Source organism: Podarcis erhardii, assembly GCF_964252035.2.
Source record: "Podarcis erhardii genome assembly, chromosome: 5".
NCBI classification, from domain to species: domain Eukaryota; kingdom Metazoa; phylum Chordata; class Lepidosauria; order Squamata; family Lacertidae; genus Podarcis; species Podarcis erhardii.
In genome coordinates, this window is record NC_138509.1 from 29,767,792 (window position 1) to 29,782,378 (window position 14,587).

General features: G+C 42.4%; 1 protein-coding gene across 1 annotated transcript; it reads right to left on the minus strand.

Annotated features, from left to right (window-relative positions):
• Positions 1-970: 970 nt before the first annotated feature.
• Positions 971-14,202, minus strand: TACR2 (tachykinin receptor 2). The gene is made up of 5 exons (XM_081861935.1): positions 13,243-14,202; positions 6,966-7,160; positions 4,336-4,492; positions 2,984-3,180; positions 971-1,924 (listed from the first exon to the last, which is right to left on the minus strand). The coding sequence occupies exons 1-5, from the start codon at positions 13,635-13,637 to the stop codon at positions 1,726-1,728; spliced, it is 1,143 nt and encodes a 380-aa protein (XP_081718061.1). The 5' UTR covers positions 13,638-14,202; the 3' UTR covers positions 971-1,725.
• Between the last annotated feature and the right edge of the window lie 385 nt (positions 14,203-14,587).

Genomic DNA, 14,587 nt, shown 5'->3' on the forward strand with positions numbered 1-14,587 from the left:
TGTTGGTGTTTGGTGATTCTTTCTGGCAAAGGAATGATTGGTGCTTTGGAGAAGGGTGGGGAAGATCCCTGTGTGTTTTAAAAGCAATGGAAACTGGGAATATTTAAAATAAAAACTCCTTGATTCAATTCTGGATTCCGGATATTTCCTGAGAAATGTGTGCCTCTAGCAAATGTATCTTTACAAAACAGTGTTAAAATGTCGCACCAGATTTCAGCCTTGGGTTGAACACACTTGCACACCTCTTTGACACAAGAACTGCTACGTGTTGTGTCCTTGGGTTGAATCAGTGCTGGCTGATGGTTAATATTCTAGGACCAGGCTTTACTTCTACCCCACCCCCTTGCAGGTTCACCAGTTATAGCATAATGTATAATCTGATGGTGTTTGTGTAGCTTTTCCCTTCAGCATTGAATAGGTAGAGCACATGTGTTGCATGGAAGAGTTCTAGGTTTCAAAGACTCCACTCAAATCCTGGAGGGCAGCTGTCAGTCATTATATAGACAATGTAGAGCTTAATGGGAGAATGTAGTTTCCTGTGTTCTAAAAGGCAATCCAAGTGATACTCTAAAAACTGCTACTACTGTTAAAGTATACACTACAGATTTTGGTACAGTGGTACCTTGGTTCTCAAACGCTTTGGTTCCCAAACGCTGAAAACCTGGAAGTAAGTGTTCTGGTTTTCGATCGTTTTTCGGAAGCAGATCATCCGATGCAGCTGTCAGCTATTGTTTCCAGGGCGCCTGCACCAATCAGAAACTGTGCCTTGGTTTTTGAACATTACAGAAGTCAAACAGACTTCTGGAGCAGATTGTTTGGTACTTCTTTTTTGCTGTTTATTTTGCCTTTTTGTTTTTGAGGCTTTTTCGGTTTATTTGTTTTTGTAACACTGGAACCCAGTTCAGCCACTGATTGATTGATGGTGTGACTGGGGAAATGGATAAAAGCTCCCCATCCAAACAATATCAGTGCAGGTAAGGGAAAAATAATAATTTTAATTTTTATCATCTACAATACTGTCTTGCTTATTTTATAGTACAGTACATTGATTTTTGCTTTCATTTTATGGGTCAATGGTCTCGTTAGATAGTAAAATTCATGTTAAATTGCTGTTTAAGGGATTGTTTTTTAAAAGTCTAGAACGGATTAATCCATTTTGTGTTTCTATGGAAAAGTGCCTCTTTGTTTTGGAACGGACTTCCGGAACGGATTACATTTGTGAACCCAAGTACCACTGTATTTGAATTTTTAATGCCAGCTGATGGACTGGGGAAAAATGCCTTTTTTCTATTTGTTCTGAAGTATGCAATCTGCTCTGTGTGTGCCACAGTCCATCCTGGACCCCTAAACTAGTCTGCTGCTATCAGGTGCCATGATGGATGCTGTCCCATTGCCAGCATTGAAATAAGATTCAACAGCTAGTCCAGTTGGCTTTTGTACATGGAATAGGGAGGTGAGCCACCTTTTCCTTTGCCTTAGGCAGTAAAACGTCTTGGGTTGGCCCTGTGGCTTTCCATAATAGTATGAGCGTATGGCGTTGAGATTATTTTCAGACACTAAGACATTCAAGCAATAACACTGATGGAGGAATTGATTGGTTGTGTTGCTGGTGTGAAGCACTGCAAAGAATACTCCCAAATCTGTCACAAGCCTCTGTGGTAATATTTGTAATCTGCAATGAAGAAACACGACAAGAAGCCATTAATCAAGCTATTGGCATAACAGTCAAACGACCAAATACATAGTACTTAATGGTACATTGTCCATATTGGTTGTCTGTGTTCCTGTGCTTGTCAGGTTGTTAGATGCGTGATCTCTCCAGGTCTTCTTTAAAGGCAATCGGGGAGTAAGGTTAAGTCTGTCTCTTTCCGTTGCTTTGATGCAAGGGCAGCACTGGAAAGCTATCTTGAAACCAGAGCGGAACCTGTAAATGGGTGCAAACACAAGCCAAGTGTTACATGGTATAGATGAGGGATGGAGAACCTCAGACTTGAGGGATTCCTCAAGTGTTTTGTCTGGGTGGACTGACACCTCTTGCCTGACAGGGTGGAGAGATAAATCTGTATAGAAAAACCTGACTTGTGTGTGACCGATACCAAAGCATAAGTCACATTGGCTGTTCTGTCTACTTTTGCCTCTGACCCAGCAACCACTAGCATGTGACCCCCCAGAATGTAGTCAGGAAAAGCTCCCCATCCCTTGTACGGTCTGAGAAGGTAGAAATTCTGCAAAACCCATTATTCATGAGGATCTTGCATCACGTATGCAAGAGTGCAGCCTCGCCCCCAAACTGGTAAGAATCAGTTTAGGAGGAACCTAATGGCCAATTGCTTGACAAAGGCACAAGGAAGTCTCCTCGTGTACAGCAAATAACTTGGATTCAGTAAGTGTTTCCAAGGACTATGGTTGGATGAAAGAAGGTGAGGTGCTGAGGTGGCAGAAGGTGGTTGGCTAGAGAATGAATGGTTAAGATGACGTATATTTCCTTATACAGGGTGTGTGCTCTGACAGACGCTTTTGTACTCTGTCCCGTAACACATTACTGAATAAAGTCTGACAAATGAGGAATTTTGTGTGAGCCTCCGTATTGAACCTCCAAAGGAAATTTTCTCTCCAAAGAAAAATGGACTGTTTCCCTGATGGAATACAGAGGCTATCAAAGGAATGTGATGCACATTTAGAGAAAACTGCTGTTTTTTGTGGAATTTGTTAATACTGTGCCTGAGAGTAAGCACCATTGAACTCGGTGGTATTTGCTTCAGAGCGGGAATGTAAATGATTGCATTGTAAATGTTAGAGGTCAAGCTAAATATGATATAAGGATAAGCCCTGAGCGTAGGCCATACTGAGCAAAATGGGCCAGTGATCTGAACTGGTATAAGACAGCTTCCTAGGTTCCTATATTTATATATGAGCATTTTTATCCTACACTTCAGTGATACTCCCAAGTTGCTTGCATCCACTTAATGCATGCACTACTCACTTTTGATTAAGGCAGCAATAAATAATTGGACTATACATCGCAGAGCTCATGGCAAGCAAAAATACAGCCAGGTATACTTGTTGAATGTACTTCTGCCTGTAAATGTCTTTCTGGATGTTCCCCAAGACGAAGTAGAGATGATAAGGGAACCAGCAGATGGCAAATGTGATCACGACTGCAACCATTGTCCTGACGAACTAGAAAAAGGAAAGAGAAATCTTTGAATGCTTTGTCATTCTTCTGGTCCTAGATTTGTGCCTGTGATGTCAAAGAGGCTGCTACCCATTTCTCGTGAAATACAGGCTTAGGGTGGGTACTCAGAAAGTCTGTGATGCATGGCTGTGCAGCAATTTGTGCCTTGAGTTTCTTATGAACCAAACCAGACAATATGTTAAATGCATAGTTGTATTAATGACAGTTTCCTCATCCCTGCAATATATAGTAGTAACTTGTTTATAAAGGCAACTGTGGCTGTGCAGAATGCTGCTGTGATAATGTTGCCGCAAATCCCAGAAACATGCACTTATTAGGATTGGGAAGTGACAGGTGGTGACTATTCAAGTTGAACCCCCTTAGCTAGCAGTATCTTGCCCTACTTGTTTGCTGCCAATGTATATAATGTTGGTTACTGGAACGCAGGTGGCACTATGGTCTAAACCACTGAGCCTCTTGGGCTTGCTGATCGGAAGGTCAGCTGTTTGAATCCGTGTGATTGTGGTGAGCTTCCATTGCTCTGTCCCAGCTTCTGCCAACCTAGCAATTCGAAAGCATGCCCCTGCAAGTAGATAAATAGGTACCGCCGTGGTGGGAAGGTAAATGGCATTTCTGTGTGCTCTGGCTTTCGTCATGGTGCTCTGTTGCACCAGAAGCGGTTTAGTCATGTTGGCCGCATGACACAGAAAGCTGTCTGGGGATAAACATCGGCTCCCTCGACCTGAAGCGAGATGAGCACTGCAGCCCATAGTCACTTTTGACTGGACTTAACCATTCAGGGGTCCTTTACCCTTACCTTTTATAATGCTGGTTAGAGGCATCGTGCTGTAGTACCTATCCAGGACAGCAGAGGGCATTTGCTGAAACTTAGGTGGTAATTTGAAAAATCGAGACTGTACACATTCCCACAAACTCTGCACCTAATGCGCTCCTACCATTGGTTTGGGAACAGGTATTTGTCATGATCTGTACCTATCCTGTTGTTTTTTAAGAAATATTGCATACACAGTCCAAGTCTTAGCCGGAGGTGTGTCTGGTCTGTTCTTGCTGATAACGAAACTATGCAGCAGTGAGATTTACCCCTGGGTTCATGTTACCACTGCGCTATAAGCAGCAATTATTAGCTCATGACAACTAACCTTTTTTTTGGCTGTAATCATATGCTGGTAGCTGAGCACATTAGTGTGATCTCCAGGAACAGCATTATTCCACAGAGCCTTTCCTATTGCACTGTATGTGATAAACATCACTAGGAGAGGCAGCAGGTACACCAAAACAATGACTGTAATGTGGTACCTGAAAAAAAGAGAGAAAGAGCTGAGCATGGATAGAGCTTGTTTCCCTTCCTTCAGTCCAAAAAGAACCTCTGTGTATTGGGAAGATCAATAAATGCTTTTCTGCCTGAGTTTCCAAAACTTTCTGGGGCCAGTGGTTTCCAGGGCAAGAGTGGCCAGAGCAGTGAATGTAAATGGTATCTTTGTACACTGGGATAGTTTCTACACCCACACCCACACACCCTCTCTATTCTCCATCCAGGCAAGCAACAAGTCATTTTCAGAGTTCAATGTCATGTTCCAATCAGGCAAAAACACTCGAGGAGGATGTGAAGCAAGGCCGGTGAGGGGAAGCTATCAAAACACAATGTACCATTAACGGTCTTTCAAAAGTGATACTCTCAAAATTATAAACTGCTGTTTAGGGTGACCATCTGCCCTACTTTACCAAGGACTTGCATGGGGTTGGACTAGATGACCCTTGGGGTCCCTTCTAATTCTTAAGGTTCTATAATTTCTGCTGTTTTGAAAGTGACCTCTGTCAGAAGGCCTGACCAGATATTTATGAAGGGAGAGTAAAAGCCTTGAAGTTGCCCATCAACAGTTAATATGGGGACAACAGACCGAGCAAACCTACAGATCACCTGGTCACAGTCTTCTCCACTATGACAAAATGATAGTTAATTTATATTTGAATTATAGTGATTGTTTCTAAATTTGCAACCACATGTATAAATTAGCATATCATGTATACAGTGTGAATTTGTGTAAAATTTTGTGTGTCCCCCCCCCCACTTTTTTTGATGTGACAGTGGCCACAGTAAACCAGTGGCATGAAGACAGCTTGTCAGAAGGCTACTATTTGTAGAAGATGGTTGACGATAAACGTTCAAGGAGTGATGTTAACGCAATGCTTAAATAACCGTGCCTCCTTTCTGGAGGGAGATGAGAATTGTGCCCAAAGCTCCATAAATGTTTGGCCTCTTGAATTCCAGAACCTCATAAACAGAACAAAGGACTCTATGTTTTAGCCTTGAGTGTGGTTTTCCCCGGACTAAAAGGGGAAGAGGTGAGCCAGACAGAGGAAGAGATAAGAACACATGGGGGAAATCCTTCCCTTTGCCACAAATAGCAAGGCTAATCACTGCAAGGTCTCAAGATATCTCTCCATTTTCCTCACTCCTTTTATCTACTGGACCCAAGGCCTGCTTTTTGAGGTCACACCGCTTCCCCCTTCTTTTTGCGTCCACCACATTGCCATGTTTTGACTAAACATTTTTTTCACTACCGATAATCAACTGTCAAAATTTCTCTGACAGATTTAATGGAACTTTTACTCTGTAGAAGTGTTGCTTCATATCACAGTGAGGGCATCCCATTCAGTGCCAGATTTTGTTTTGATATTTCCCAAACAGGAAGCATGACAATTGTTCAAACAGACGTTTCTTGTTGATCCTTGTTTCTGTGTGAATCTCAATTGGGCCAGAAGATTACATACTTGTGCCTTTCTCATCAATTTCTTGCAACAGGGAGAGTGCTGCTGCTGAGGTAAGTTCTTCACTTTTTGTGCTGGGACAAAGGCAACCCACCTGCAACTTTAATTAGAAGCTTGCTCCCTGTGATCCCTTCCGCTAAGCATTTTCTGTTCAATATGATGTTTCATTAGGAATGAATTGCCCCATATTTGTGACACTATGCTATTTTTCAGTTAAAAGAAAAAAGAAATCTAGTAATGAAAGTGTAGAGCAGGAAGGACTAATTAAAGGACAATTATAGGCTAAAGCGATTAAAGTTGGCAGCTGCAAAGAGGAAGCTTTTAGGTAAAGATACTGTAGCTCTGAAAAGCCTCAGGAATATTTTGCTAGAAAATACATGGAAGCTAATGTTGCAATTGACTTTTAAAGACAAGATGAGAGGGTAACACAGCCATCCCATAGCACTCCAATGCTATGACATTGCCAGAATTGTCCAGCAAAGGCATCTAAACCGATAGATGGGATCCCAGACTAAATTACTAGTATGGAAGGAATACTGGCATCCCTTTTCACCCAAGGATTTAAAAGTCTTCGGATGGTCCTGCCATTCAGTTAACTCGGATAAGTCTGAAGGATTTTTAATTGGTATATGAAACCCTGTTTGAATTAAATTTGATCACCTTGGTCTAGAGTTCCTGGTTTCAACCCTCGTTCCCCCATCACAGAATGTCACAGCCTTCTTTCACTTTAGAAAACTGCAACTTCATTGAAATCTGTGGATCAAACACCCTAAATTGGCAGTATCCCTGATTACTGCATGAATATTAACGTGGTCACCTGTTTGCCTCCACTCTCCTCCAAGTGTAAAGAAGAAATAGTAGTAACATAGATTCTTGCTGAAAACAGATGGTTAAGGCAAGATTTTCAGCAACATCATTCACATTCTCTCTTTCCCCCTTAACTCAAGAGTTCTCAGCTGCCAACATGCATTTTGGGGTTCAGGATTTGGGATGTTCTTACGTGATGAGATGTTTACGATGAACGTCATCTGGCCAGGCAACAACACATTTGGTCATTCCATAGTCGACACGAATTTGTGCATAAAAGAACTGTGGGAAAGCAAGTCCAAAAGCTACCAACCAGATTATTCCTATGACCACTTTGGTGTACCCAGCAGAGAGCTTTTGCCTGAAAGGGTAAACTATAGCCATATACCTGAAAGGAAGAGAGAGAATTAGGCTGCAGTTCACCCTGCACAAAATTGCAATTCCTAGCAACCATTTGCAAACAGCAGCACCCATAATTCTTTGAGGGGAAGACTGTGCTCTGTGCTTTGAAGGTATAGTGTGTACACAGCCATATTCACAGTAAACAAGTCAAACATTGTAGAAGAGGCAAGGCATTATCCCATCCACCCTACTCTACTGTGTACATTTATGTGGAAAGAAATCTACAGATCTAAAGGACTGTGGGAAATGCTTGGTGTGTACAAATGAGTCTTCTGAGCATTCACTCCCAAGCCGATTCTGAAACTTGGGGAACTTCTGGAGGGACCTCTAATAAAAAGCTGTGGCGAGGGGAATATACAGCTCTACTTCAATATTTGCATGCCTCCAAATTTTATAATGGAGTTCTCTAGTTAAAGAATGCATACAAATATGGTGAAAATAAGGCCAGACTAATTAGTGATTTGTATGAGCTTTGTGAGGGGCAATCGTTTATTTTTTAAAGAAAAAGTCATGCTGCTGCCACAGGCCTGATTTGTTCACTGAGCAGTGGAAATGTTTTCCCCTCAGCTCTCTCCAACCCTTGCGCCTTCCAGTTTAAATGGTATGTTGTGCATTTTATCTCACACCTGTTCTGAACCCTCATCTCGGGTTGCTGACTGACACATGACCAGGAAGCCAGTGTGGCCTGCTTGTTAAATGTGCTCTGTGATCGTAGCACACACGTACTGTAGGACACGCAGAAAATGACATTTTCGACAATAATTGATGTTGCATGGCCAGTGTGGCTGAGTTTTTCCAAAATTGGTAGCTTTTTCTAACGCCAAGGATAGGATTTATGATCCCAGGGTTTTGTATACCTAAGTAAGTGGTTCTGCTGAGAAGAGTTATTTGTACAATGATTAATTCCTGCCTCCTTGTAGTTTGTTTACACTGAGATTGCAGGAAGTACAGTAATTCAGGGCAAGTTATTCCATGGAAGTACCATACCAATGGATGAATGAATGTCTCAGTTTTGGTTTCTCCAGGTTTCTATTTTTTTCCCATTCTTAAATTCATCTCTTCATATTTCCACAGCAATTTGTGATTTAATCTTTTTAATGCCTTATGCAAATTTGTCAGCAACCTTGGTGCAAATTTCTCCTAATATTCACCTTTGTCCATGTAGTCTTAACCAATATCTACATTTTTAAAATATACCTCCCCAATATAATGCATTTTCTATGTTATTTTCACTAACAAGCATTTTAATGCACACTTCCCCCCAATATACCCATTTTTGAACACTCTGGTTAGAGAATAGCATTGCAAAATTCAGTGAAGTGCTACTTTTGAAGTGTTTCAGTTCACATATTGGTTCAATAATGTTTCTCATTAAAAAGCAAACAAAATAAAATTTCTCCCCCATAGCTTAGTGATAGGGCACCTGCTTTGAATGTTACTAAGAATTTAATTATTTGTACCCCACCCATCTGACTGGATTGCCCAAGCCACTTGGTTGAAGGTTCCAGGCATAGCTGTCAACTTACAGATTTGAAAATAAGGGACCAGCAGCCTTGAAAATAAGGGACCAGCAGCCAAAATAAGGGACTTGCAGCCTCACCTGTTCCAGGCACTCCAGTCTTCCTGTCCTCCTGCAGTCTGGTCAAACTCATGCTGGTAGCTTCGAGAACACTGTCCAACCAACTTTGTAACCAGAGGTTCAACTGAATAGAATCTGAATCACATGCACCACAAGGCCTATGCAGCCTCAACTTAAGGTGGCTCCCCGGCCTGGCTTTGCACTGCAAAATTTGCAGCAGCACGTGCAACAAAATGGTGTCCAGCATTCAAAAAATCCTCAGCTTGCATTAACTAGCCACACACAAGGCATGCAGGCTCCACCCCCCAGTCGTTCTTAGACTTCTTATTGGGTGAGCAACTCAGCCAAGCAACACAATTGGAGCCTCCCTCCTCCCTGGCCGGCAGGGAGGGAGGGAGAGGAGCTGCTTCCTTTGAAATTTAAGGGACATCATTTAAGGGACATCCATCAATAAGGGACAGCAGCGGGACAGCAGTTCCAGGTTCCAGGTTCAATGCCTGACAACTTCAGACAGTGCAAGGGAAGAGAACTGCTAGTCAGTACGTATAGACAATAGAACACAAGAGCAGTCCTGCTGGATCAGGCCCTAGGCCCATGTAATCCAGGATCCTGTTCTCACAATGGCCAACCAGATGCCTATGGGAAGCCTGCAAGCAGGGCATGAGTGCAACACTGCCTCCAACAGCTGAGGGAGAACATGGCTGCTGTGGTTAGTAGCCATCGCTAGCCTCCATTTTCCTAACGCTCTTTTGGGGCCATCCAAGCTGGTGACCGGGATGTGGGTGGCGCTGTGGGTTAAACCACAGAGCCTAGGACTTGCTAATCAGAAGGTCGGCAGTTCGAATCCCCGCGACAGGGTGAGCTCCCGTTGTTCAGTCCCTGCTCCTGCCAACCTAGCAGTTTGAAAGCACATCAAAGTGCAAGTAGATAAATAGGTACCACTCCAGCGGGAAGGCAAACGGCGTTTCCGTGCGCTGCTCTGGTTCGCCAGAAGTGGCTTAGTCATGCTGGCCACATGACCCGGAAGCTGTACGCCGGCTCCCTCGGCCAATAAAGTGAGATGAGCGCCGCAACCTCAGAGTCGGTCACGACTGGACCTAGTGGTCAGGGGTCCCTTTACCTTAAGCTGGTGACCACCATTATATTTATGTACTTTCTTCTTTCTGTCCCACTTTCATACTAGGTCAGTAGTGTGTGAGATACACCAACAATCTGATTTGGTACAATGCAGCTTCCTATGTTCCTAATACAACTTGTGCAACAGTACTTGTCCTGTTCAATTGATATATTGTCTTGTCGCTTCTTAACTTTTGCACCTTTGAGTGAATCAAAACCCAAACAAAAAATATTCGCTTCCAATTACTTACTGCCAAGTTACGACAGCCTCTTTGCTTGGAAGATTTGTCCGGAGCTTTTGCAGAATGTATAGAATAAATTTTAGGGGTGCCAACTTTTTCTGGCATGGCTCCTGTGTCTTAAAACGCCACATGACAAGCAGAAGTTTAGCAGGCAAAGCTTCCCCACATCTTAGCCGTGTAGGGAGGAAGATAACTTCATCCATTTGTCACACATGGCGCAGGAAAATCTGGCACCCCTAATCCAAACAGCAAGAAATGATGGCTTGTTTTTGTAAACTTTTCCAAGGAAGATAAATGCAGCCTACCTGTTTTCCTGAGAAATCTTTGATGACTAGCAGTAGTGTGAAGGGAAGATAAACAGAAGAGGCAGCTTCCCAGGCAGGAAAAGGTGGCAGCCCAAAAAGGCTGAGCCGAGGCTGGTGTAAGTCTCCGAAAGGGAGCATTCTGGGGCATGGTGGGGGCAGGACTGGGAGGGTGGGCCTTAGGCTGGATCCTAAGTAGATTCAGCCTAGTTACATGTGACCTGGCAACCCAGCACAGAACACTGTTTTAAAGACTTGTTTTTCCTCTGCCAGACTTAGGCAGGGCAGCAGCATCCGCCTAGCTGCTGAATGGGATTTGGATCAGGTGTAACTTCATGCCAGCTTTATTTCCACTGGCTTTCTTTACACCAGCTTCTTGCACTTAGGGTAGCTCCCTAAAGAGTGGTGCAGTTATGGTTATGGCACAAACCTTGTGCTTTATAAAAATGGAAGTTCTTCCCCAAGAATCCCAAAGTGGGAGATGTAGAGAAAATAAACTGATCTGGAGGACTGTTTTTTAAAATAAATTTGTGTTAAGCTCCTGATTACACAATGCATCTGTTACCAGCAGCCCTTGACTTCGAGCCGGAAAAAGCTACTTCTATTAAAGTCATTAATCTTTCCCAGAAACTGATTTATTTCTGTTTTCATGATCGACTACTACTGTCTACCCCACCGAGGAGTGGCCTTATCTGCTTAATAGCACATATTGCTTGCATTCTGCAAGTGTGGATATATTTGGGTTGTACTGGCTGATTCAGGTTTGTGAAAAGGAAACCCCTACAAGCCTGCATTTTGCCCCATGAGCAGTTTGGCTTGCTTTCTGAACAATGCTATGCCTGGCTGATTCCACATTTGATATTTGCTTATTCCTCACTCACCTCTGCCTCCTGAAAGGAAATGTCTGCACAGTTCTCTTTTCTTCCTGTTTGGGTTTTTCTTTCTGTGGCTGACAGTGCAGCCCTATTAATATATACCCACTCTGAAGTAAGCCCCAGTTGAGTTTAGTGGGACTTACGGTACTCCCAAGTAAGTCTATATAGGCTGGGAGCCTCATACTGGTCCTCCCCTCCATTTCTTTCCACTTGTGCAAATCCAAGGGTTCACCAAAGCACACAGAGACCTCCTTATACAGTGGTACCTTGGGTTAAGAACTTAATTTGTTCTGGAGGTCTGTTCTTAACCTGAAACTATTCTTAACATGAGGTACCACTTTAGCTAATGGGGCCTCCTGCTGCCACCACGCTGCTGCTGCACAATTTCTGTTCTCATCCTGAAGCAAAGTTCTTAACCCGAGGTACTATTTCTGGGTTAGCGGAGTCTGTAACCTGAAGCGTCTGTAACCCAAGGTACCACTGTATGCCATATTGACAATATGACAATTGTCTCACACCCTTGGACTTTATTGTTAATAGGAATATAGGAACCACGCAGACACTGAACATAATGGGGAAATACAATGTTTTACATCTGGTTAAAACTTGGGAGTTTATGAATTCTAAATTAATTTGAACGCAGGAGCTACACTGACATAATTTTGTATTATTTGTATTTTATTATTAAATAAATATTTGATGACTAGTATGTTGGGTGTTTCCCAGAGGTAACTTTTGTCCTGTTGACTCTAAGTGAAAGATGTTTCTGAACTGGCAGGATCTTGCTAACTTGTCCTTTTTTTGACAAGAGGAAACGGAACCTAATTTGCACTGTCCTCCTCAGAAATAAGGCATTCAGATATTTCCTGTATTGTAGGTTATGAGTCACTGTCTGTAAATGATGTGTGAACAAGGACTCGGTGTAACACTAAACAAAAACAGATAAATAAGAAGATCAAGTACTGGTATATTTGTAAGTCTTGCTGCAGACTAAAAAAAACCTAGGGAACAGAATGGGACTTTCAGAAAATGATCAAGATACTGTAGTAGAAGCTATGTAGCAGCCCGCTGAAACTTCTGTAATATCACCTTTTTGATTTGGTAGTGATAAACAATTTCCATAAAGTTTAAATTACCGTAATAGGAATGGTCGGCCTTTTTGTGTCCTGCAGAGTGCTTCCCTGCTGAATTATAAGACAGCCAGACTCAGCCAGACTCTGCTATGGTTGAAAACCACATTTAACCTTTGACTTAGGGATCTGCTTTTACTCTGTTATATAAGCTCTTTGATAGCATGAAGGGGTGGTACCTGGGTCTACTGGGTACCAAGCTGTGCAGATTTCAGCAGCTTCAGAGTGTAGCCCCTGATGTAGGCATCTTAAAGGAACCAGATGGAGCTGTTTGGGAGCTGGTGGTGTGCATATGAGCAAGGAAAGGGAAGTGTTTTACCAGTGAACCCTTTAAATATTACATCTTTCAGTGCAAAATAATAATTCAGGATCAGAATATAATGCCCCCTTTGTTCATTATCCCATGTTCCAAATGCAAGTTCCAAGTCATAGTATGGCAACTTGATTCTGGCTTATTTAGAAGTGCTGTGTGTGTGTGTGTGTGTGTGTGTGTGTGTGTGTTCGTTCCCAGGTATAGGACTGTTCCCCTTGACTACAATCTTAAACATACTTACTAGAGAGTAAGGATGCAATTCTATGCACGCTTACTTGGGAATAAGCCACCGTGAACACAAAGGGGCCTACTTTTGAGTAAACATGCATAGGATTGTGCTGTAGAACTCAGTGAGATCTACTTTTAAGTAAATATGCCTAGATTTGTAAAAATTCAACTGCTTTTCCAGTTTAGTTAGCATAACTTCTTTCAACCCAGCTTTTACAAGTTAACCCTTTAAAAACAAATAAGAATAGGATAACAAAATTTAGCTCAACTTCAAAACTCTTACCTCTCAGCAGCAAGAGCAGTCATAGAATAAATGCTCACAAACATTGCCGTAACAGGAATAAAGTTAAGAAACCGACAGAATCCCTCACCGAAATACCAGACGTTGTGGCTGGCATAAATAAAATTGAACACTGTGTTCAAGGCAGTCATTAGCAGGTCAGAAAAAGCCAAGTTAACAATAAAATAGTTGGTAACAGTCCTCATCCGTTGGTGAGACAAGATAATCCAAATGACAGTGCCATTGCCCACAACCGATACGATGACTATGAATAAATAGGTGATAGCCCAAAGTGCTATTTGCCAGCCAGGCTGAGAAAACGCGGTCTGGTTGATATGGTCTACGGAAATGTCATCCACTGAAATGTTGCTTATGTTTGAGGAGGAAATTGTCTTCATAACTTTCTTCAGCTCACTGTCGAAAACTGTGAAATGGGATTACTTTCTTACAGCAGTCCTAGCATTGTTGCTGTGAACTTGCAGTTTGGAGATCTTCAGAACATGACACACTGACTTTGATGTGCATCCCACATTCAGTTTAGAGATCTTCCGTGCACCACACAATGGTTTTCCACAGGAAGCGATTACAGCTCTTCTATGCTCATATCCACCACAAATCTATTTGAATATCTGCTGGTGTTAATGACCAACAGAAATATGCAGAAGATCTGTGATAAGAAGAATCTTCTGAAGAATCGAAGTGTCAGGTTATGGTAACTCTATTAAAATGTGTTGTTTTTTTAAAAAGAAGAGATCAAAAGATATTGCAGCATGGAGTTGCTGGACTTTAATTCTCCCTTCCTTTGTAACACTGAAACATTTTGGAAGCAGGCAAACAGGCAAAAAAAATCTACAGGCTTAACGAGAATTGAAAAGAGGTGGAGAGGCTAGAATATACAATAGCTAACGAAATCCAATTTTGTGACGCTGGAGTTCCACCCCTTGCCCCACGTTTTTGTAGTAATCTTCATAGCTCTGTTCCTCTCAGGTTTAAAGCGAAGAGCGTCAGAGATTTTACCCTATTAGGGCCAATACATTTATCCCTTGCATATCCACAACTCAGATTTAATTTGGTGAGAGTTTCACTAAGAACTTGGCCTGCAGTGTGCCATAAATATTATTAGGAGGGTTTGCGAGAACAGTTCCAAAGCAACTATACAGAAGACAGTAAAAATGTATTCAGGATTGTGAAATCCATCTCCTGCTGACTGCTGTGAGAGCTTCGCAGAAGCTCACACACTTGACTGTGAACAGTGGCTGGGAGCTCAACTGCTGGGAACCATATTCTGCTCAGAGGTAGTCATTTTCATCCTATGAAAAGCTCCCAATCTTCCTGAGAAGGCTCTGTG

Coding starts and splice junctions, on each gene's coding strand:
- TACR2 (XM_081861935.1), bottom strand. CDS start 13,637: ATGAAGACAATTTCCTCCTCAAACATAAGCAACATTTCAGTGGATGAC. Junction 7,161..13,242: donor ACTGCTCTTGCTGCTGAGAG/GTAAGAGTTTTG, acceptor TCTTCCTTTCAG/GTATATGGCTATAGTTTACC. Junction 1,925..2,983: donor TATTGCTGCCTTAATCAAAA/GTGAGTAGTGCA, acceptor ACCCATTTACAG/GTTCCGCTCTGGTTTCAAGA.